This window comes from Arvicola amphibius, chromosome 2 (genome assembly GCF_903992535.2).
Source record: "Arvicola amphibius chromosome 2, mArvAmp1.2, whole genome shotgun sequence".
Lineage (NCBI taxonomy): Eukaryota > Metazoa > Chordata > Mammalia > Rodentia > Cricetidae > Arvicola > Arvicola amphibius.
In genome coordinates, this window is record NC_052048.2 from 148,272,677 (window position 1) to 148,295,566 (window position 22,890).

Genomic DNA, 22,890 nt, shown 5'->3' on the forward strand with positions numbered 1-22,890 from the left:
AGTTTCTAGAATTTCATTTTTTATTAGTGGGCATCGTGTGCAGGACGTGTGTGTGTGTGTGTGTGTGTGTGTGTGTTTGTTTGTTTGCGCACACACACAGATTAGAGGACATCCCAGTGGTGTTGGTTCTCTCCTTTTCCTTTATGTGGGCTCCAGGGATTGGACTCAGGTGGTTGGGCTTTGCAGCCAGTGCCTTTACTTATTGAGCCATCTTGCCAACCCTTTTTCTTTATTTTACATTATTATTATTATCATTATTATTTACGGTGGCAGGGGTGGTGTGTGGTTGTGAGTGTTAAGCCATCTTATTTAGAGGCTTGGGCTTGGGAAGGGCTGAAGAAGGCCAGGTGATTGGAGGTCCTGGGCAGGACAGATCTTCATGGCTTCCCTGGTGCTCCCCTCCACACTCTTTTTTTTTTTTTTTAAAGCTCTCTTTTTCCTTAAAATATTTAGCATTTACTGTTTAATGGACATTCTAAGCTTTTGACCCAGCACTTTATTTAAACCTCATAGTAATCTTTGATGATTTTCATTTCCATTTTATACCTGAAACTTGATTTGATGGTCACATAGTTAGAAAACCATAGCATACATAAAAATGACAGATCTGACATCAGACCCAGTCTTCTTCTTTGTTTATGCCAGTCTCTTTCCAGATCATCCTATCAGGATCTGTTCCTTGTTCCTTTCAATACAGCATAACTAGCAATTCTCGCTTCCCCCGAAAGATGAATATTAGTGCTTCTAAAAAAGTAATGGTGAACGGTTGTTGCTGTAACACCTCCTCCTCTGTAGGAATCCGCAGTGACTAAGACTAGTTAATCGCAGTAGAAAGCTTTAAGTAGGATGACCTTTTGTGTATTCATGAAGGGGCTGTCATTCTCATATTCTATACAAAGACAGAAGAGACACTGAGGTTTATTATGGTCTTGCAGTTTTAAGAATGACTGTTTTCATGCATACTTATGTGACAGCATACCTTTAAAGATAATGCTTATTTTTTAGACAATCGGGAGAAGATAGCAAGATGCTGGTCTGTGATACATGTGACAAAGGGTATCATACATTTTGTCTTCAACCTGTTATGAAATCAGTACCAACCAATGGCTGGAAATGCAAAGTAAGTGGTTTCTTAATTTGTTTTTAAATATCCTCTAAATATTGCATAGAGAGCAGACAAATCATACTCCTTTTCAAATTAATTTATTATCATCACCTTTATAAAACAACATACTGAATTTTTAATGTATGATTTGTATGTAGAAACTTTGGGTTTCTCCCTGTAACCCTGGTTGTCTTGGAATTCAGTTTGTATACCAGGCTGGTCTCAAACTCAGATCTGCCTGCCTACCTTTGCCTAGATTAAAGGTTTGTGCCACCACCTGGCTGAAACTACATGTTTTTTTAAAAAAATCTTTAATTTGAAAGCATTCTACCATGAAGCCATTGTCATTTTCATTATAATGAGCCTCCCCTTTTTTTTAAACTTGGAAAAAAAATTCCTGGTACTCCTTGGAAATTCTTTCTTGGTTCTGTACATTTTCTTTGGCTTTTCTCATGTAGTCTTGCTTTTCTCATTATTGATTACTGTTCATGCTCTAGAAGTTTGTAGGAATGCTTTTATTTAAATAATTTGTATTCTTTGGGAGGGGGCGGACTTTTTGACTCAATGTAGTTGTTTTTAGATAGAGACACATATTTGCATACTCCTTTATTTCCCTTTTTTGTTTTTACTAAATCACTTGTTGGCAACCATTTGGGTTGTTTATAAATTGGGGCAGTTTTTAAAATATGGCATGAATTTCTCATCTAATTTTTTTGTGTGATCTTTCACGAAAGAACTTAGTTTTATATTGCTCACCAGCATTCTCAGTTTCCTTCTGAAGTAGGAGAATTCTCTTTATGAGGAAACTGAAAACATATTTTAAAATTTATTAACTTATAGCCGAGAGATAAAACATCCTGTGTTTAGTTTGGGTACTACCTACCTTAGGCTTCTTCAGCTGTTGTCTTTGTACATGCCCCTGTTATGTTGTGTTCATCTGTGCACCTGGGTTAAGTACTTAAAAGTCATGCAGTTTTGAGATTCCTACTACCCTGTGTTAGGTAATTTAAAATAAGTTATTTCTACTCTGATTGTTGCGGGAGCCCCTTCTGCTCCTTCAGCCAATTGCCGCTGAGATACCAGCCCATTGGGGCGTGGTCTCTCTCTTTAAAAATGTGGCCACTTCCCACCACTCGCGCTCTGGCTTCCGGCTCTGCTTCTGGCGACTAGGCTCCCTTCCTGATTGCGCAGAGGGCTGTTGGTTGGGACCGTGATCTGTAAGTTTTTCCCCTTTAAATAAATAACCATTCTATTAATCATAATTCCAAACTGGTGTGGGATTGTTTGTGACTTACGCCTTCATCTGATATTTATGTTTTAGATGCTTTCTAAGTCTCTCTGTCTCTGAGATAGAATCTTGATCTGCACAAGCTGTCCTGGAAGTCATCAGCCTTCTGCCTCCTGATCAGTGCTGACAGTACAGTCATGCCCATTACAACAGAGTCTTGGTTTGGGGGGGAGGTTTAGATGAGGTCTATAAATATTTTTTTGTATGTTTTGAGATTTCTTTATCTGATAGGTTACTTTTGAATATCTGTTTTTATAGCCCCCTTAATTTGTAATTTTATGAATTTATGTGGCACTCAGCAGTTTTCATCCACATTGACTGTTTGAACGTGGTAATAGAGACAAAAGTTAGCTAAGTATAGAGCTTGTTTTTTTGAGGCTTCATCTTATTAAATTTTCTGGACAAATGTACATGGATACAGTATGGGATGTTTCTCATTCCTTTTGTTCAGGCAGCTTTATTGGACTTGTTAATACTTACATCTGGAGTTCCCATCTCCTTCAGACAAATTTCCAGATTTTTTTTTCTTTTTCTTTTTCTTTTCTTTCTTAAGTGTCCAAAGGGCCTACTTCTTGAAACTCACTCTGTGTTTGTGTTTGTGAATGTTGATGGTGTATTTTTGGGTAACACGCTTGTTGATAGCAGAATGACCCTTCTTTTTCTTGCTACGTTCTTTGAGAAAGCCATATGCTTTGTGTTGAAGGTGGCAGATTAGGACTTTCCCTTCTTGTCTGTTTTCCTAAGGAAAAAAAATTCCATGACTGTGTTTATGGTTATTATTTTGTCTGCTTTGGTATGTTTATGACCTGGAGAGGTTTGTTCAATGATGGTCACTTTAATCTTTTTTTTGGGAATTTACTAAGCCTTTTCCATTACTGTCTATAAACTCTGTCAGTTGATTGACAACTCTACCTACTTAGCTACTACCGTATGTTTACTTTAAATTCTCATCTCAGTAAAACTAATTTTTTCTTGGAAGATATTAACAAATTACTACAGATTTTTAAAGTTATATAGACCGTCAAGTCAGTCATTACAGTTCTCCATATTCTTTCTTTGAAATCTTTACTAGCTAATAATAGATTCTAGTTTTATAGTTGCTGAAGACTTGGTGGATAGATAAATAATCCCTTATTTGTAGACAGTTTTCATCTTTCTTCAAAAAATGTAGGTATTATTTTAAAAGATTGTATTGTCTCTGTGACATCAATATTTCTTTCCATTAGGATGTATGGCTAAAGAAATTATGTATGACAGATCCATATGTCACCCCCCATTTACTTCAGTTATTGCAGTTTTTTTGTTTTTTTGTTTACTTTTTGTTTTTCAAGATAGAGTTTAATCTATCTAGTCCTGGCTATACTTGAACTCATTCTAAAGACCAGGCTGGCCTCAAACTCAGATTCATCTGCCTCTGTATCCTGAGTCCTGGAATTAAAAGCATGAACCACCACCTGGAAGTTATTGTAATCTTAATTTAATAATAAAACCAAATAGAATTTATAAAGTAAACACAATTGAGTAAAAATAAATATAATGTAACAAATTTCCTTTGACGCAAACTTGCCAAGACCAGGTTTAATGCGGAAGTATATCCTCAGACCCAGGTCTTTGACTTTAACTAATTTGACACAAAGTTTTTGTATGAAAAGAGTATTGATAATACAAGCCTTTTACTTATTATTTTAGTTTAATCACATTACAAAAGGCCAGCAGGCAGACTTTGAATACTAGAACTTTTTTTTATTTCCATGACTATTTTGATTTATATTTTAGACCAGTGTTGCCCAACAGAAACATAACATGAATAATATTTACATAATTAAAATTGTCTTTCACTTAACCAAATAGCAATTGCTGTAAAATTGAGAGCTACTTTCTTTCCAGTTCTTTACAGTTTATTTCTGTTTTAAAAAACCCACAGCACACACCAAATTGAAATGTGTGCCAGCCACATTTCAAGTATTGAATAGCCACATGTTTGTGGTAGCTGCCATGTCAGAACAGTTTCAGGCTCTGGTGATTTCCCAAACACAGCATGTTTTTCTACCATGGGAGGTCAATAATTGAAACAGTGGGCACACCTTTTCTATATATCATGGGTAATAGGCCAGGTAAATAATAATATTTAGTGTTAATGCTTCATTCTATCAAGGTGATATGCATTGAGCGTCTTTGAATTTGATCTGTTTCTCTTTTAAACAAACTGGATACTTTCTGGAGATGCAGATGTCAGTTGTGGAGAGGCAGGATATTTGTTTTTTTGCAGATACAGCGAACTCCATCAAGGGATCATTTAATCTTGTTTGTATGAGCTGCACCAGTTCATTTCAAGTACCAGAGTGTGTTCGTTAGCATTCTGGACATAGCGCCACATCAAGAGCAGGTCATAGTCGAAAAGGGAGGGCTCTAGCTGGACCAAGTATAAAATGGGCCTCTAGACCTACATTTATGATGTTATACAACTCTTTAAAAATTTTGTTTGCTGGGCAGTGGTGGCACATGCCTTTAATCCCAGTCCTCAGGAGGCAGAGGCAGACGGATCTCTGTGAGTTCGAGGCCAGCCTGGTCTACAAGAGCTAGTTCCAGGACAGGCTCCAAAGCTACAGAGAAACCCTGTCAGGGGTCAGGGGTGGGGAATCTTTGTTTTACAGATTCAATCCCATGCGATAACTAAATTTGTAACAGATGAGCTATCAATCAATCAATCATTTCCACAGTTCTGCACCGTGGCAGTTTATCTGCTGTAAGTAGGTATGTGCAAGACAGGAGTTCGCTGTGAGGACTATGACACTGACTGCAGTGATGCACATTCTTGTGCTGTTTTTTTTCTCCACAATAGAAAAGGAAATCTCCCTTTGTTCTTATATCTTTCATGGCACCCAGGATTAGTATAAATAAATGCAGGCACAGTAGTCTGCTTTGTGGCATCCCTGACATCAGTCATTTAATTTTATTTTCATTTTTGATTATCATATCCCCTTTTATTAATTTTCCCTTCCTTCCCCCACTGTTCCTTTTTCTAGGGTCTTCCTTTTTGTAGCTCAGTATTTCTGCTGCCTCAGCTTCTAGTGCAGAGGATACAAGTGTACAATGATTCCTAGTTTTACTATTTCCACGAAAAAGTTCCAGTTCTTACTTTGTTAGTTTTTTTTTTGTTGTTGTTGTTTATTTTTTTTTAATCGAGCTGTCTTCTTTGGTTTTCCTGCAGCCTCATGTTCTTGTCCCATTGGCCCACTAAACAAAGGGCCTCTGGTTTATGTCCTCCTAGCTTTATTATCCAGTGTACAGTGTGTTTGGCATTTTCCCTATGTTTGAAGGCATGGAGTAAATCTGTGAAAGTGGCACTTGGAACTGGGGGTGTGGGGTTGCTGGGCTAGGGAGTGTGGCAGAACCCACAGAACAGTAAAGGTTTTCATAAGAGAGAGGGTGGTGGTCTGTGGAAGAAGGAGCGCTCCAAATGTTGTAATGGCACTTCATTTTTATGTTAATAAATAAAGCTTGCCTGAAGTTCAGAGAGTAAAACAGCCACACTGGCCAGCCTTACTGACTAGGCCGCAATAACATACTTTTATTCTCAGTAGCAACACTAGTTTGCCATAGAAACTGGGCACCTTTCATCCCAGTGGTGCCCACTTTTAATCCCAGCCCTAGAGAGGATTATAAAATGGGAGGAAACAGCTCTCAGTCACAGTCTCATTCTGAGCTTCCTGGAGGCAGGATCATCATTTCAGACTGAGGTCAAGGTATGTGCCAGTGGCTGGCTGCTTTGCTTTTCGGATCTTTAGATTGAACCCCAGTTTCTCTCTCTGAGTTTTTAGTAATCGTGCTTCAACCAAACTGCCGTGAGCAGGCCTCATGTCCCGCTACCCTCTTTGGAACTGCTTTCTAGTGCTTTTCACACTTCTAATGCAGGAAGGCTGAGGGTGCTGATAAGTAAGGTACTTGGGCCTTATGTTTGGTGTCTTCTTGTTGGGGACGATTGGCACCTGGCATTGGAGGCTGCTTGCTATCTAGCATTCTCAATCGGGCGCCAGTGAGCCCTATTAGGCAGTAGCTGGAATGGTGATAAATGAGAGGTGGAGTGTGGGCAGAAGGGCTCATCATCTGGAGAGCAAGATGCTGTAAGTAACTGTTCTCAGGTGTGGCTGCCTAGGTGGAGTCTGTGGTCTAAAGATTCTGCTCCAGTTTCTTTCCTGCCTGGATGAGAGGCCATTCCATGTTCTCTTGGTAATTCAGCTAAGGAGAAAATCACACTGCTTTGTGTGTTTATACTCTGGTCTTTGATTCTCTACCTGCCTTACAGCTTTCTGAAATAAAAAGGTGAATTCATAATTCTTTTTCCTTTGTGAAGGAAACAATATTCAAGGCTATAAATTTACCTTTGTTTATAACTTTGATTGCACCCGAGCCTATTTGTAACCTGACCTAATGTACTGAAATGTGTTTACAGTTTAATTGCACTCAGAGTTTAATTGATGTAGGATTTTGTTTAGGGGACAGGCACTTACCTTGTAGTTCTGGCTGGCTTGGAACTTGGTGTGTACTGTGCTGGTGGTAAATCCATAGGTTACCACAATCTCCTGAGAGCAGGGATTGCAGGCCTGTGGGATGGCGTAGGTTTTTAAGCAAATGCTTCCACACTTGTGATGGTCATTTTTAAAACTGTGATTGTGTTTATTAAATTTCTTGATAGATAAAACTCTTTACTTCATTTTTTGACTAGCAGATTTAAAAATTAACAAAATTAATCACTTCTATTGGTTCTGCCAGTTTCTCCTTGTGTTTTCCTTTCTTAACTAAGCATATATGTTTGGCTTTGACTTAGCAACAGGTTTTATTTATTAGTGTAAAACTACTCTATCCTGTGCAGTTGTTCCCCACTCCCACCCGCTTTGGACCTTCACACAGTAAAAGGAAATAGTATCCTGTTCACCAACTGTTATATTTTAAATCCTTTTACTCTGCAGCCTTCTGTGCCATTTCAAATGTGCATTTAAAATGAGTTAGTAGTTAACTATTTAGATTGATTATAATGAATTTTTTTGCTAGATTTAAATTAAACCATAAGGCTTGTTATATTTTCGTTGCTAAAATTCATGTCTTACCTTGCATGGTGATAACATACCTGCAGGAGGCTGGGAAATCACCAGTTCCTGGCTAACTTGGGCTACATGTTAAGAATAAGAAATTAGGCCGGGCGATGGTTGTGCACGCCTTTAATCCCAGCATTCTGGAGGCAGAGGCAGGCGGATCTCTGAGTTCAAGGTCAGCCTGGTCTACAAGAGCTAGATCCAGGACAGGCTCTAGAAACTACAGGGAAACCCTGTCTCGACCCCCCCCCCCCCAAAAAAAAAGAAAAAGAAATTAGTATCTTTTCTGTTAATTCCAAATTTATGACACTTTCATTTTTTTCCCCCCCGAGACAGGGTTTCTCTGCAGCTTTGGAGCCTATCCTGGAACTAGCCCTTGTAGACCAGGCTGGTCTCGAACTCGCAGAGATCCGCCTGCCTCTGCCTCCGCCTCCCGAGTGCTGGGATTAAAGGCGTGCGCCACCACCGCCGGGCTGACACTTTCAATTTTTTGTTTTGTTTTTGAGTCTTTGTTTGCCTCTTTTTAAAAAATCACAAATTTTCTGAAAGAACTATTCTTTTCACCCTGAGATAGACTTTATATTCTAAAACAGATTTTTTTTTTTTTTTTAAACAAGGCTTATGAGGTGGATCAATGGTTAAAGGCACTTGCAGTCACGGTGACCTTCGCTCAACCCCTAGAACCCACATGAAACTGGGAAGGGAGAATCTATTCTGTCATATAACCCTCTGTGCACCACCCCCCACCCATGTGACTGTGACCACCCAGCCATTTGTTTGTTTGCTTGCTTGCTTGCTTGCTTATTTATTTATTTATTTATTTATTTATTCATTTTTTAATTGAAAATTTCATTCTTTTTCTCCTTGAGAGCTTTGAGATCTTTATTTTTGATAGTTCTTAAGATGATTTGTTTCCAGGATCTGATAGTGATTCTCTACTGTTTACTTAGTTATGACTAAAACATGGTTATTGAGATTGTATCAAAGTTCATTTATATAACTGAAGAGCTGTTTTTATTGTTTTATTTTTAAATATTTAACCATGTTTGTTTATGCCATTTAGAATATAAATGTTTGTTATAAAGAAAATAGCTCTTTATTTTCTCTTTAGATTTAGTAACAGTTAGATAATCTTTTTTTTCTACCAAATCATTTGTTCTTTGTTGTTGCTTTTAATTTCTTAGTAATTTTCTGTGGTATCTTTTGTTTTTCTCAAGGTGTTCTTTGACATTTCTTTTGGCTTATTCTCCTTGATTTGATCCTTATCATATTCTGGCATCCTTCTCTGTCATGACATTTACATATGGTACTGTTGAATGCATACTTTTTCTAACTGTTGCTTGAAGGCAAGTGGTTTGACTTCCTTAACTCTGTCTTTATACTGTTGAGTTACCTTATAGGGATACTGGTTTTTAAAGAGTCCACATGATACTCAGCATAAAACCAGTACCAACTTAGCTGCCATGGTATTTTTCTCATTGCTGGGAATTGAATCTGGGGATTCGCACACCAGACGAGCACTCTGCCACTGCAGTGGCACACCCTTGTTGCTACCACAGAAATTTCAGTTGGAAGGTTTATCCTTTGAGCCATAAGATGAACAACTTCTGATACCTTTTTTTTTTAAAAAATCCTTTCTCTGTAGTCTTTGGCTATAATATGTTCATGTGTATAACATTAGAAGGCTCATTGTGTATGGCAAGGAGGTGTTCCTTTAGGGGGTTCTAGTCTAGAAGAGTTCTTTACCCACGAGCACAGAGCAAGGCAGTCATCTAATCTTTGTTGTATGTCATTATGTCATAACTCAGGTGAGTTTCCATCCCATCCCGTCACCCCCGTCAGCCTCGTCCCGGTCCCAGCCCATAGCTCTCCTTCACATTCATTGTTCAGCTCTGCTCACCAGGACCATCTCTTTCATATATTAAAATGATTTATTTATGAAGGCTGGTGAGATGCCTCAGAGAGTAAAGTAGCTTCCTGCCAAGCCTGATGAGTTTAATCTAGCAGGAGTGAAGTGAATCCTGCTCGTTGTCTTCTAACCTCTATACATGTGCCCTGACAAACACATATACACACAGTAAACATGAAAACAATTTAAAAAGTTATTACAGAGATTAATCCATGAATTCTTATTTTTGATGACATATATTTTATGTAATTATTTTTGACTCTTCAAACTGTCTATGTGTCAGGCTCTCATGTTTGAATACTTCATCACATACATACTAAACTTGTCTTAACATCTCTCCTGCCCCAGTCCTGGAATTGTTCTAGTTCAATAAATCACCTGACTGCTGCAATGTGTGCTGAGCAGATGAAGTTAGGAAGGAGACAGAGAGAGACAGAGAATTCATGGTTATATATATATGGATGGATGGGGAATGCTGAGCCTGAATGTCTATTTCTGATTCATCCTGCTGAATTTTTTGCCTTCTTCTTTTTACAAACATTTCTTTCATGGTATGAATTATGAATTCCAGATCATAGATGCTTTCATTCAGTCACTCATTTAAAATGAGTTTGTTTGGGCTTTATTCCTTTTTCTTTTCATATTTTTAAAAATACAATATATAGGATTTTAACATTTTTATGAAAGTCAAAACTTTTATGAAGTGTCTACTGAGAGAATTGTCACTACGTTCTTCTTAGAACTTGTACACTGTTTCTCCTAATCTCTTGTAAGTAAGTAACTTCATTGTTTTCTAGGTGTTTTATTTTCCCCCTCTTACTTTAAAAGCATATTATAAATAATCTTGTATATTATTTTTATGGAAAATAAACTGGAAATTCTATCAGTTTATAGAAGTGTTTTTAACATGTAAATTATATAAATTCATAGAGATTTTTAAAAAGGCATTTCCACAGCTTCAGTGCTATAGTTTATTTAACCGATGTCTTGTATTTTCCAGGTGGTTATTGAATATTGTGTTATTCAGGTGGTTTCTAGGGTTTCACATTACAGATGCTCCAGAAGTGTGTAACCTTTTGCGTGTGTCTGTGTTAGAAATTGTTGCATAAATTCTTATAAGTAAGATTACTGCCTCTGAAGTGTATGTATGTTTAGTTTTGAGTTGTGCATGTTGCTGTGCCAAACACTGAGAGTGCTGCTGCTGTAGCTGCATTTGTCCTCGTAGGGTCTTTTTCAAATATTGAATATTGGCCTCACATGGTTGAAAGATGACACATCTCAGTGCACTTTCGTTCTTCATCTATCTCATGAAGAAATATGATAATTTATTTTATTATTTGTTTTCTTTGTCAGTTTTTGCCTCTGTATTTGGTCTGTTAGTAAATATTTTGCTGCTTTCAAGAGATCTTAATAAACTAGAGGCATACAGGCTATTACCATGCACTGTTTGGTGTACATGTTTTTCTTAATTTGTATGTTTTTTGACTTATTGTTTTGGCCATTCAAACGATTTACTTATTGAGACCATATCACTGTGTAGTCCTGACTGTTTTAGTTCCTAGGCTACCAAGGAGACAATGGGATAAATAGTATTGCACAGTGGTGGGATCAGGAGCCATGTTTTACAGAAACCACTCCCTGCCTCTTCTCTCTTGTTAAAGCAGTGCTTTGAGGATGTCATAAAATGCATCTCAGTCATGTTACTCCATTTCTCCAGTGCTACCCATATCTGTTCCACTTCCCTGCACCCAACACTCACTCTCTCTCTCTCTCTCTCTCTCTCTCTCTCTCTCTCTCTCTCTCTCTCTCTCTCTCTCTCCCTCCCTCCCTCCCTCCCTCCCTCCCTCCCTCCCCCTCTCTCTCTCTCTTTCTCTCTCTCTGTGTGTGTGTGTGTGTGTCTGTCTGTCTGTCTGTCTGTCTGTCTGTCTGTCTGTCTGTCTCTCACAGCCAGTATCTAGCATGCTATTTCTAAGTTCTTGGATGTATGGCTTTCCACTGGAGTATAGTCAGCTTCAAATGGACCCACTACAGTTGACTTGCAGTTTCTCGGCTTTAGATATATTTGTTACCTTGGTCATCTGAATCAAGTCCAGCCTCTTTCAGACTTGTATTCTAGGTCTTTTGTGCAGAAGTGTGCTGTGTTCTTTGAACCAACAGTTCCATAACTGTGGCCTAGTTTTCCCTTCATAGTCCAAACTATCTTTCTCCAAATAGGCTTTATGTTTATCATATCCTCTTCTCCCAAGCTTGGGAAGAGGGGCAGAAAGATTTTAAGAGCCAGAGGCAGAAGGCAACTACAAGATGTTAAAATTGAGAGGACATGCATAAGACCTGCACAACATCTAGCCAGATAAAAGTCAAACTTATTAGGATACCTGGGCATGATGAAGTCCACCCTAGCTGAGGAGCTATTGACAATTGATAACTGCTGGCACAAAAGGAAAAACAGTTTTCTTTAAAAGTATGTATTCCCTGGTAGGTCTGCTTCCTACTTCTAGATTGTATTTCATCTTTGAAATTTGGCTTTCTATGTTCTTGCTTTCTTCCATGTTTGTTTCTTGATTATCTTTAATCTCTATATAAACCTTCCTCTTAGTTTTAATGCAATTTTTATGTGGTCAATCACCATTTGAGACAAATTGCTTTTTCAAAAAATGAATTGATGTGAAAAGCAATGAAAAATCCACAAATGTTTTGTTCATTTCCAAAAGATTTAATCAAAAATCAGAACTGCCACTACAGTAACTTTTTTTTATGTTGTTGGTGGTGGTAGTGTTGTGGTTTTTTTTCAAGACAGGGTTTCTCTCTTTAATAGTCTTGGCTTTCCTGGAACTCACTCTGTAGACCAGGCTGGCCTCGTACTCACCACGATCTGCCTGCTTCTGCCTCCCAAGTGCTGAGATTAAAGGTGCGTGCCACCTCCACCCCATGTATAACAAACTTTTTTTTTTTTTTATTCTAGAATTGCAGAATATGTATAGAGTGTGGTACACGATCTAGTGCTCAGTGGCACCACAACTGTCTGATATGTGACACTTGTTATCAACAGCAGGATAATTTATGTCCTTTTTGTGGAAAGTGCTACAATCCCGAACTGCAGAAAGATATGCTCCACTGTAATATCTGTAAAAGGTAAGGAGAAATAGCTGCTCCATTTAGCTGTTTGTTAATTCTTTGGTTTCTGTGATCATTTGCACTCTTTTAGCCTCTTTCCTACTGAGTGCTGTTATAAATGGAATAGATTGTTTCTCTCTCTGTCTCTCTGTCTCTTTGTCTCTGTCTCCCTCTCTTCTTTCCCTCCCTCCCTCCCTCCCTCCCTCCCTCCCTCCCTCCCTCCCTCCCTCCCTCCCTCCCTCCCTCCCTCCCTCCCTCCCTTCCTTCCTTCCTTCCTTTCTTTTGAGGTAGAGATTCACTATGTGCCTCTGGCTAGCCTAGATCTTGCTGTGTGGACCAGGCTGGCCTCAAACTCACAGATATCTTCCTGCCTCTGCCTCCTGAGTTCTGGAATTAAAGGTGTGTTTCATAAGATATAGCACAGAATCGAACAGACAGAATATAAGAACAGGCAAGATCAGAAATGAGCATTGAGAGAAATTTCAAGAGAAGATAGTTTAAAAATAAGGAAGGAAAAATATGTCAATGTCATTGTAATGTTGTCCTTAAGTGGCTTCTTCTTTTTGAAAACCTTTGGTAGTTTCTTATAACCATCTTTTTTCATTTTTAAGCTTATCATAACCATTCTTTTTTTGTTAGAAATCAACTTTCCTTTTTTCATATAATAATTTTGCTTTAAATTAGAGGTTTTTATTTAAATTTATTTATTACTGCAGATGGATTCACTTAGAATGTGATAAACCAACCAGTCATGAATTGGATTCTCAGCTCAGAGAAGAATATATCTGTATGTATTGTAAACACCTAGGAGCTGAGATAGATTCCTTACATCCAGAAAATGAATTAGAGATGTCTGAACTACCTACAGGTAAGTGCGTGTGCATGAGTGCATGTGTATGTTTTTACTTTTTTGAAAAGCAATATATTGATTAGTAACCAAGATATTACTTCATTACTAATGAAGGAAGTCTTTGTATCAAACCTCTTTGTAATTTCAGTTTCTCAAGCATCTCATTTTCATCTTGTCTCCTCCTTTGTCTTTTTGTATGATAGTCTCACTGTGTTGTACAGGTTAACGTTTAACTCATTAACTGCCTGTGTTAGCCTCCCATATGCTTGGATTATAAGTATGTACTATCACACTTAAAGTTTCTTAGCATTTAGTGTATTTACTAACTTTGGTCATCTGAATCTGGTGACTAAATAAAGTCTAGCCTCTTTCCAGCTTGTTTTTCAGGTGCAGAAGTGTGCTATGTTCTTTGAACCAACAGTTTCTTAGCTGTGGCCTAGTTCTTTTTTGATAGTCCAGGCTATCTTTATCCAAACAAGATTTATGTTTATTAATGTTACTTTTTCTTCAGCTTAAAATTTAGTTCAGGTAGTCAATGTTTTATATGAGTTTCTTTTTGTTATAAACACAGTAACTATATTCAAAGAGAGGAAAGAAAAATAGATCTACTTAATAAATAGTTTTTCATTCAGCATATTAGAAGCCTTTGTGGAAGTCTTAGTTTATAATCTATAAAAGGCTTAAGTAGAAAAATCATTAATCACTATATATCAGTAAACAATAGTAGAATGTTTATTTAAAATAACACGGTTATCTGATGGAGGAGGGTCTTCTATCAATCTGTTGATTTCATTTGTTAATTAATAAAGAAAACTGCTTAGCCTGATAGGTTAGAACATAGGTGGGTGGAGTAGACAGAACAGAATGCTGGGAAGAAGGGAAGTGAGTCAGATGCAATGAAGCTCCGACCCAAGATGGACGTAGGCTAGAATCTTCCTGGTAAGGCACTCCTCGTGGTGCTACACACATTACTAAATATGGGTTAATCAAAATGTGAGAGTTAGCCAGTAAGAGGCTGACGCTAATGGGCCAAGCAGTGTTTAAATGAATACTATTTGTGTGTTGTTATTTCGGGGTATAAGCTAGCCAGGCGGCTGGGAGCTGGGTGGGATGAAAAGCAGGCCTGCCCGCAGCTCCTCACTACACTTATCTATATATGTATATAAAAATTTTCTCTTTTGTTCTTTTGGTTTGGTGATGTTTGATATTGAACCTAGGGTTTTGTTTACCTTTACTTTTGACCGATGCCTTCAGCCTGTAAAGCTTATTTTAAATGTACACATAATCAACCTTAATAAAGCATTATAATGTCCATGTTTTTAAATATAAACAAAGTAAAATCTGAAGAAAAACTGTGACATTGCTGTTGATAATTTATACTCATTAAAATAAGGACATAGTTCTTGGCTTGATTAATAAAGAAAAACTTACTCTGAGGTAAAGAATTAATCATTTTTTAAAGATTATTCCACTGGAATGGAAATTGAAGATGAAGTTGTATTTCTGGAGCCAACAGTTAATAAAGATGTCAGTGATCACCAACCCACCCCTGGAATTGTTCCTGATGGTAAGTCTGTTTCTGTTTTTGAAGAAAATAGGTAATATGCAGTTATCCTCTAAAACTTAAATGAAAATTAGCTAAGGTATGATATTCTTGGAAACTGTTTAACGAGCAGCCTCTTTCCCCCTACCTTTTCTTCCCTACATCCTCCCCATCAGGGTTTCTCTGCATAGCACTGACTGTCCTTTAACTTGCTCTGTAGATCAGGATGACCTCAAAACTCAAGAGATATTACTCTGCCTCCCGTGTGCTGGCATTTAAAGGTGTGTGCCACCACAGGCTGGTGGGTAGAGCCTAAACTTTATAGCACTACAACTTTATAGTTTAGCTATAATCTAGTCTTATTAATGAGTATGTACTTTATTTAGGGACCAAGTGATTTTCATTAAAAATCAATCCATTGTGTTTTGATAATTGTGAACTAAAGCTATTGTAGAATATGAGGTGTTTCTTGCAGAGATAATTAAAAATTTATTATGTGAAGTTATTTCTGTAGTGCTATTGAGGATATTTTAATGATGTTTCAACTAAGTTTTTGCAGTATTGGTAATAGCTTTACTTGTATAATTAGTAAAATTTTATATTAGGGAAGTTTCTTATTGAATTATGAACTTTTCTGAAAGTTTATAATGTAAATGAAGCTTTGTGTTAAATTATATACTTTGTGTTCAAAACATAAACTCTTGTAGTTTTTCAAGTTTTTAAATGTCCACATTTAACAACTCTCATTAAAAATTATACTTCATACAGATGTAACTGGATCAAATAAGTTATAGGAGATCTGTAGTACATAAATAGACCCCAATTATATCTTTGTATATCCCTGACTAATATAATAACAGCTTATTTTGTGCTTGTTTTATAAGTTGGCGCTTTATAGTAAAACTCTTGTTCAGTTACTGTAGAGAGAGCAGTATTAGAGAAATGTTGACTCTTTGCTTAAAGAATCCATAATATGTTATTTGTAGAAGTTCAAGTATATATTGAAGATCTCCAGAAAAGTAATCCACCAGAAAGCCTTGACACGGGTGGCCTCCTCACTTCTGGTAAGCTGTATGTTCAGATTGTCTAATTTAATTGTGTTACAAGACAATAGCCTAATAATTTTTTTCCTCAGCTAAGAATGGCAATGGATAAGTTGCTTATAATTGTTTTTGGTTATTTCACATGTTTAGTTGTAACATATCTATTATTTCCTGTTTTTCTTTTATCCTCACATGTAGCCTTTCTTTAGAGTAGGAATGTGAAGTGAGATTTCATTTTGGTATCAGAACATGTATTAATTTTAATCATGTCTTCATTGATACAGCCTCAATGGCATTTTGAATAAATCTCTCATTTTCAGCAGTTCTACTTTTTAGAGCCATTAGAGTCTCATGCTAATTGAGAACTCTTAACTTTCTCTTAAGTAAGATCCAGCAAATTTTTATTTGTTTGCTAGTGTTTTGAGACTGGGTTTCACTGTATTTATCCTTAACTGGCCTAGAGATCACTATGTCGATTAGGTTGGTCTTGAACTCATAGAAATCTGTCTGCTTTGTCTTCCAAGTGCCGAGATTAAAGGCATGAAAAGTTTTAATAAATTAGTACTCTGATTCAAAGTTTACTAGTCATATGTATTTAAGTGTTTGACATATTAATAGACTAGTCAATATTAGTGTCTAAAGTTGTGACATAATCATAATCCCTTATATATGCTGGATAGGTTAACATATATAGGTAATAGCCAAAGGAAGTCTTAATGTGGCTGGAAACCTCACCAAATGGTACATCACAACTGTGTCTGCATTGTATCTTTATGTTCTTCATTAGACTTACTTTACATTTAATATCATTGTTTTTTTAAGTAGCTTTAAAAGAAGTTTAACTTTGCATACATAGTCAGTTTTCAGTTTGTAAATGTGTCATATGTGTGTAACAGAAATATATCATTCGTTGAGTATCTTGTTTTTTGTTTTATTTTTATTTAGAAATTGCTTTCAACTCTAGGGATCGTACTAAGCCTTGTTTTTAGAGTGTCATGATTGATGTTAAGCCATAAACCATTTGGAAATTTTTGCCTTAATTACTTCAAAAGTTTCCCTTCTTGAATACCTTCAAAGTTTTAGTTGCGCCAGGTAATCCTATTTATGGTTAGATGTTTTGCAATTTGCATGTGAGTTAACGTTACCTGCATTCTAAATTTTGTAGAATCATCTGAAAATAAAATGAAACCTGAATTGGTAAATGAGATTTCTCAGGAAGTTGAGAGTGAAAAAATGGAAACTCTTTCTAAAGGGGTACATGTTTGTGAGGAGGAGGAAAATGAAGACAGAATGGAAGTGACAGAAAATATTGAAGTCCTTCCACACCAGACCATTGTGCCACAAGAAGAACTGCAGTTGTCAGAGGAACCTGAGGTGGTATCTAAACAACCAAGCCCTCTACAATCAGCTGCCGAGTTCACTGCACCAAAAGCCTTACTGTCCCCACACAGCGAGAGTTCCTCATCTTGTAAGGAAACGTTCGTGATAGAAAGAGTACAAGACGAAATGGAGCAGAAGGAAAATTCTGAATTCCCTACTGGGTGCGTGGATTTTGAAATGACTCTTGCTGTTGACAATTGTGTCAAAGACAGTTCATGCCAAGGAGAGAAATCTATAAAGTTAGCAGCTGAGGAGGAATCATCCTTTTCATCAGCAGCTGATCTGAGCAAAGCAGACGTGTCTTCCTCCTCAACACTTTGTTTAGACTTGCCTTCATGCGACATGCTGCACGGTTACCCTTCAGCTCTCAACTCTGCTGCTGGAAACATGCCAACAACGTACATCTCAGTCACTCCAAAAATTGGCATGGGTAAACCAGCTATTACCAAAAGAAAATTTTCTCCTGGAAGACCCCGGTCTAAACAGGTAGGATGATATTAATGATGACAGGAAAGGTACTGCATTTCAAATGTGAAAGTTACATCTAGCTTTGGTTTAGAAGGCAGTTTTTCCATCCACAGAACTCAGTTCCGATATTTTTGTTTTTTGTTTTTGGAAGAATGCATTATTTAAAAAACACTGTTAACTGAGAATGTAATTTATTAAATTTTGGGTTATAAAAATGTGATTTATTTGATTATGGTTTCTAACAGAATACACATTCTAAGGTGTTTTTAGTTCCAAAATAATCTTAGAGCTTTAAAAACACAGTGTAAAATTATGAATCTATAGTAATATAGTAATAATGCTTATTTTTTCCTGTAATATAGTATTGTGTATGTGTATACGCACACACACACACACACACACACACACACGTGTGTGTGTGTTGTTGGCTTTTTTAACTGCACAAATGGAAATTTTATACCGGTAAATTTCTCATTTTGATGTTTGTTTCTGTATATACGTGCTAAGTCTTTGTAAAATCATTTTTTAAGGTAGGACATACCTCAGTAGGTTTAGATAAAACAATCTTAAAATGTACTGTTGTTTTTTAACAAGAGAAGGGCACAACTCTTGAATGTGCTGGGTGAGCACTCTGACCTGAAGGCGCACTCACTGGTTTGTTTTCCAGAGATCATACCATAAGACTCAGGCACCCTTGCGAGTTGCTAGCCTACTCTGAGCTTCCCCAGTGCTGGAATTCTAAGCTGCTTCTCTTCTTGGACTTTGCACTTTTCTTAAGTACTATAGATTCTAAATTTTAGGGATGAGTCACAGTTCTTTTTAAGTGAATTAAAGTAATACTAAATCGTAAAATAAAGATAACGCTGCTTAGATTTATTGTTGTTCTAAACAATTGCTGCTTTCTGATATAAACAATATTAAAGAATTTAGTTTTTAGTATTTGTAATTTTAAGTCTTATGACTTAACTGTAAAGGCACTTAAAATCTATTTTAATGGACTGATTTGTCTCCTGAATAAATCCTGTGTATTTTTTATTCTCTAAAAACAAATTACACCAGAGGCAAAGGGACTAGCTGATGTTCTGTGGGAAAGGCATATGTAGTGGATTACAGTACATCAAGCAGTAGTGTGTGTGTCTATGTGTATGTAAGTCAGAGGATACTGGTGATCAAACTTCAAGGCATTATGCTTGGCAGCAGGCTCCCCCGACCATCTCCCAGCCTTAGGATATACCTCAAATTATTTCTTGATTCAGTATCTTTCTATATAGCCATAGCTGCCCCTGTGCTTGGTGTATTTCTTGTGGCATTACCCCTCGTTCTATTTAATATATTCTTTGACACTTGACTTCTGTTATCCCATGAGACTTTTTTCTTCACTAATGAGCACACACCCAGTCTTTTTGTTGTTTTCTAAAATCAGCTAATTAACAGTTAAGTTACATAGTTCTGTTTCTTACCAAAAAGTTAGCAAAAGAAATTTGAATCTCACATTCACTTTTTGTTCCTGTGGTTTTGTATCCTATCAAGATTATGTACTTGTTGGGAGGACATCTGACTATATAACCCATGCTGGTCTGCAACTCCATATATTCCAACTTCAGCTTCAAGATTGCTGGTTACAGATGTGGATCTCCATGCCTGACTTGCACTATCTTTGCCAACATTATGTAATGGCCCCACCCTAGGCTAACTAAAAACCCTTCTTAGGATCTAGTTTGACCTTACTCTTGGAAGTGGAGTCCTTAATTGAGCAAGAAGCTTTGCTTTCCTCTGCTGTACTATTTTTTATTTTGTTTTGTTTGGTATTTTTTGGTAATGTGTTGAACAAAATAATATGTGGAAAGCTTTTAAAAAGTGGCAGGAAGTAGGATCGAAAAAGTTTTAATTGATCAGATTCCTTATTTTCTTCACATTTCAGCATGTCTCAAAGTTCTTTGACTTTTTTAAAAAATTATTTCTCGATTCAGTATCTTTTTGTATAGCCACAGCTGCCCGTGCGCTTGGTGTATTGCTCTGTCCTGCTTCTGTTCCCTGAGTGCTGGGATTATAGGCTTGTACTACCATGTCTTATCATATCTGTCCATTCTAGTTTATAAATTCTGAAATAACAGTAATTAAATCATGTTTTAAGAAGAGAGAGTGTGTATGTGTGTATTGCATATTTGAGTATAAGCCCTTTTGTGATGTTAAGCTGAAGACACATGCAGACTAGAAACATCAAACTTTTTTTTTCTTTGTGCTGGTAGTTGTAGTTCTAAAGCCATTCTCCAAATCATTACTAAATGAGTCATACTTATATTCAAAAGCTATTGAATACTAAACTGTGTTTCTTTACTCTTACAATGCCCAGTCAATCACAATCAGGTCTACTGTCTTACTCTGTTTAGACTGAGCTTTATTGTTCTGTCTTTGTTTTCTTTGAGGTAGGATCTCACTATATAGCCCTGTTTGGAGTGCACTGTATGTAGACCAGGCAGGCCTCCAACTTTTAGAGAGAGCTGTCTGCATCTGCCTTTTTAGTGCAGAATGAAAGTGCTGCCACTTGAGGCTGAAGTTGGTTTGTAGAAATGAGGTATTTTATGTAAAAAGACTTTTATAAGTCATAACAATAAGGTATTACTACAACTCCGTGTGCATAAGTGCTCAAGTATGTTTACCAAAAGACAGCCGATAGTCTTTTGTTTTCTGTCCCTGTAAGTTCTCATTCTTCTACTCTATCTCTTCAATTATTTTCACAATCCTATAATTAGAATTATTTTTCAAAAGTGCCCTTGGCTTGTGAGTGTTGAGAGATGAACTCAGCCTTTTAAAAGTGTGAAGTTGCCTTGTGAAGTTCCTGTTCCTCTCTGGTTGTAAGACTAACGTACTTTCTTGGGATCTAATCATAACATTATATTTAACACACGACAGTAGGGTTGAGTTACTATATTTTTTTCTCCTCTTTTTGCTTTCTTTTCTTCACTTTTTGGCTGGTAGTAGGTGATAAGGCTCCTACTTTGAAGCCTAGACTGGCCTCAAACTTGGAGCAATATAACCTTCCTTTTTCAGCTTCTTGAAAGCTGAGTTTAGATTTGACTTTTAATAAAAAGCTGGTTATAACATTCTTTTCACTTACCACTATTGGCCTCCTTTTTCCTATTCTACAGCCCTGTAACCTGCACTATATTTTTATACGTTTCCTTGAGAAAGTTAATGCTCACATGAACAATTTGAAAAATTATCTCTGCTGAATATAGTATTCACAGTCTCTGCTGGCTTTGATAGCCGCTTGGTTCTGTGTGACTCTTCTCAATTTTCAGTTTCCAATGTTTTATAATTTGAGCTCTCTTTGTAGATAGCTTAATAGTAACAGTGCACTGTTAGACTACTGGATGAGCTTAGTGTGATTGGTAGTACAGTGCAATGTTTATTGATGAATTCCTTCATGCATACAAAATGTTATGGACGAGAAAAATAGTGTTTAGTAGTTGTTGCACAGAATACTTGACACAACTGAGGAAAAAAAGGTTTGTCCTCATGCTTACAGTTCAGTCCAAGTAATTACAGAGTGATGACAGCACCAGGCAGTCACAGCACAGCAGGTGAGCGTATACCTGTCAGTGGCAGCTACCCTTTCCTTGGTGCTTTATGTGAGTTCTTTTTCTTCAAAGCTGGGATCTAAAGGATGGTTTGTAACAGAATTTTCATAAATACAACTTTTTCAGTTTTAAGGTCTTGGAGATATATCAGATAATTTTTTCTTGTTAAAATGTATACATGTAGTCATGATTTTTCTTCAGTTTTTTTAAAAATTGCTTATAATCTATCTTACAGTGTCCTATGATAATACATTTATTCATTATGTAACTATCAAGCTTTTATTATAAAAATTCTTTGTAGCAGCCAAGTAGTTTCCTAATTATCCCTGTGTTGACATCCATTCTTGGTCTAGAATGCTCTTCATTTGGTTCATCCATGTTATATGAAATGTAAATGCTTTGAAGTGAGATGCAATTTTGGCATCAAAGCTAACCTAAATAATACATAATCAACAGAAAACTCTTATTTATGAAAAAAATTAACACTTTTTTTGTCTTGTCGTGTTACTTTTTATGGTAGTTATATAATGTTAAAAGATTAAGAGAAATTTAAGATGTGCAGTAAGGAAATATACTTAGTGAAAGGTCAGTGAACGTAGTGAGAGGACAACATTGAGGTATATCTTGCCTATATTTTTCCTCTAGTAAATAAAATAAGGTGTAGAGCGTATCAGTTGAAGATGCAATGAGAGCAGCCTACAGATCAGTGGCTCACTTACGGTTCAAAGGGAAGGCCTTCTGACAAGGGTAGAAGCAGCCAGCCATTTTTTAGAAGATTGGAAGGGTGGAGTAAAGCTGTATCAGTTGGGCCCTGATTGTGGAGAGTACAGTATGTTTGAAAGATAGTAAAGAAACTAAGGCAGGAAGAACGTACAAATAGGGAGAAAATGAATGATTCATGATGTGAGTGGAGGGAGGCAGTTGGAAAGGTTTGCCTTCTAAGTGAACTGAGGTACAAGCAGAGGGTTCAAAATAGGTAAGTTCCTAGCTGTGTGGGATTTATATTTCTTTAAGTGAATCTAGCCACTGGACAGAGAAAGTCTTGAGACTCTCGGGGTCAGAGGTACGCAGAAGGAAATGACTTTTAGAACAGGTGGCATGCAAGATTGTGGCAGGCAGGATAGGAATTCTGGCAGTGGAAGTGCAGCTGGGAATGTATTGACCAGAAACAAGATGAGATAAATTCTGGGGTTGCTGATTTGGATGGAAGTACTAAAAGAAAGCAGATAGAATGGCAGAGAATACTTTTTGACCAGAGCTCTAGATGTCATTCTAAAAATGAAAGACTAGCAAATAAAACCAGCTATGGAAGAGATTTTAGATGTGATACATGTTAGAGGTTGTCTTAGTTACTTTTCTATTACTAAGAGAAGACACCATGATGACGGCATCTTATAGAAGAAAAGGTTTATTTAGGAGTGATAATTTTAACGGGTTAAATAGGATCCATAAGCATCATGGCAGGGATCACGACAGTAGAAAGGCATGTATGTCATTGAGGCAGGAGCTGAGAGCT

At 36.9% G+C, this 22,890-nt stretch overlaps 1 protein-coding gene across 9 annotated transcripts in view; it reads left to right on the forward strand.

The window, feature by feature from the left end:
- Kmt2c (lysine methyltransferase 2C) overlaps window positions 1-22,890 on the forward strand; it is a 219,907-nt gene that overhangs the window by 106,605 nt on the left and 90,412 nt on the right. For all 9 annotated transcript variants that reach the window (XM_038321056.1, XM_038321060.1, XM_038321059.1 and 6 more), the window contains 6 exons: window positions 1,006-1,120; window positions 12,358-12,527; window positions 13,226-13,377; window positions 14,822-14,926; window positions 15,889-15,966; window positions 17,111-17,811. In XM_038321056.1, the coding sequence (XP_038176984.1) occupies window positions 1,006-1,120; window positions 12,358-12,527; window positions 13,226-13,377; window positions 14,822-14,926; window positions 15,889-15,966; window positions 17,111-17,811 (1,321 nt within the window). The remainder of the gene's footprint in view (window positions 1-1,005; window positions 1,121-12,357; window positions 12,528-13,225; window positions 13,378-14,821; window positions 14,927-15,888; window positions 15,967-17,110; window positions 17,812-22,890) is intronic.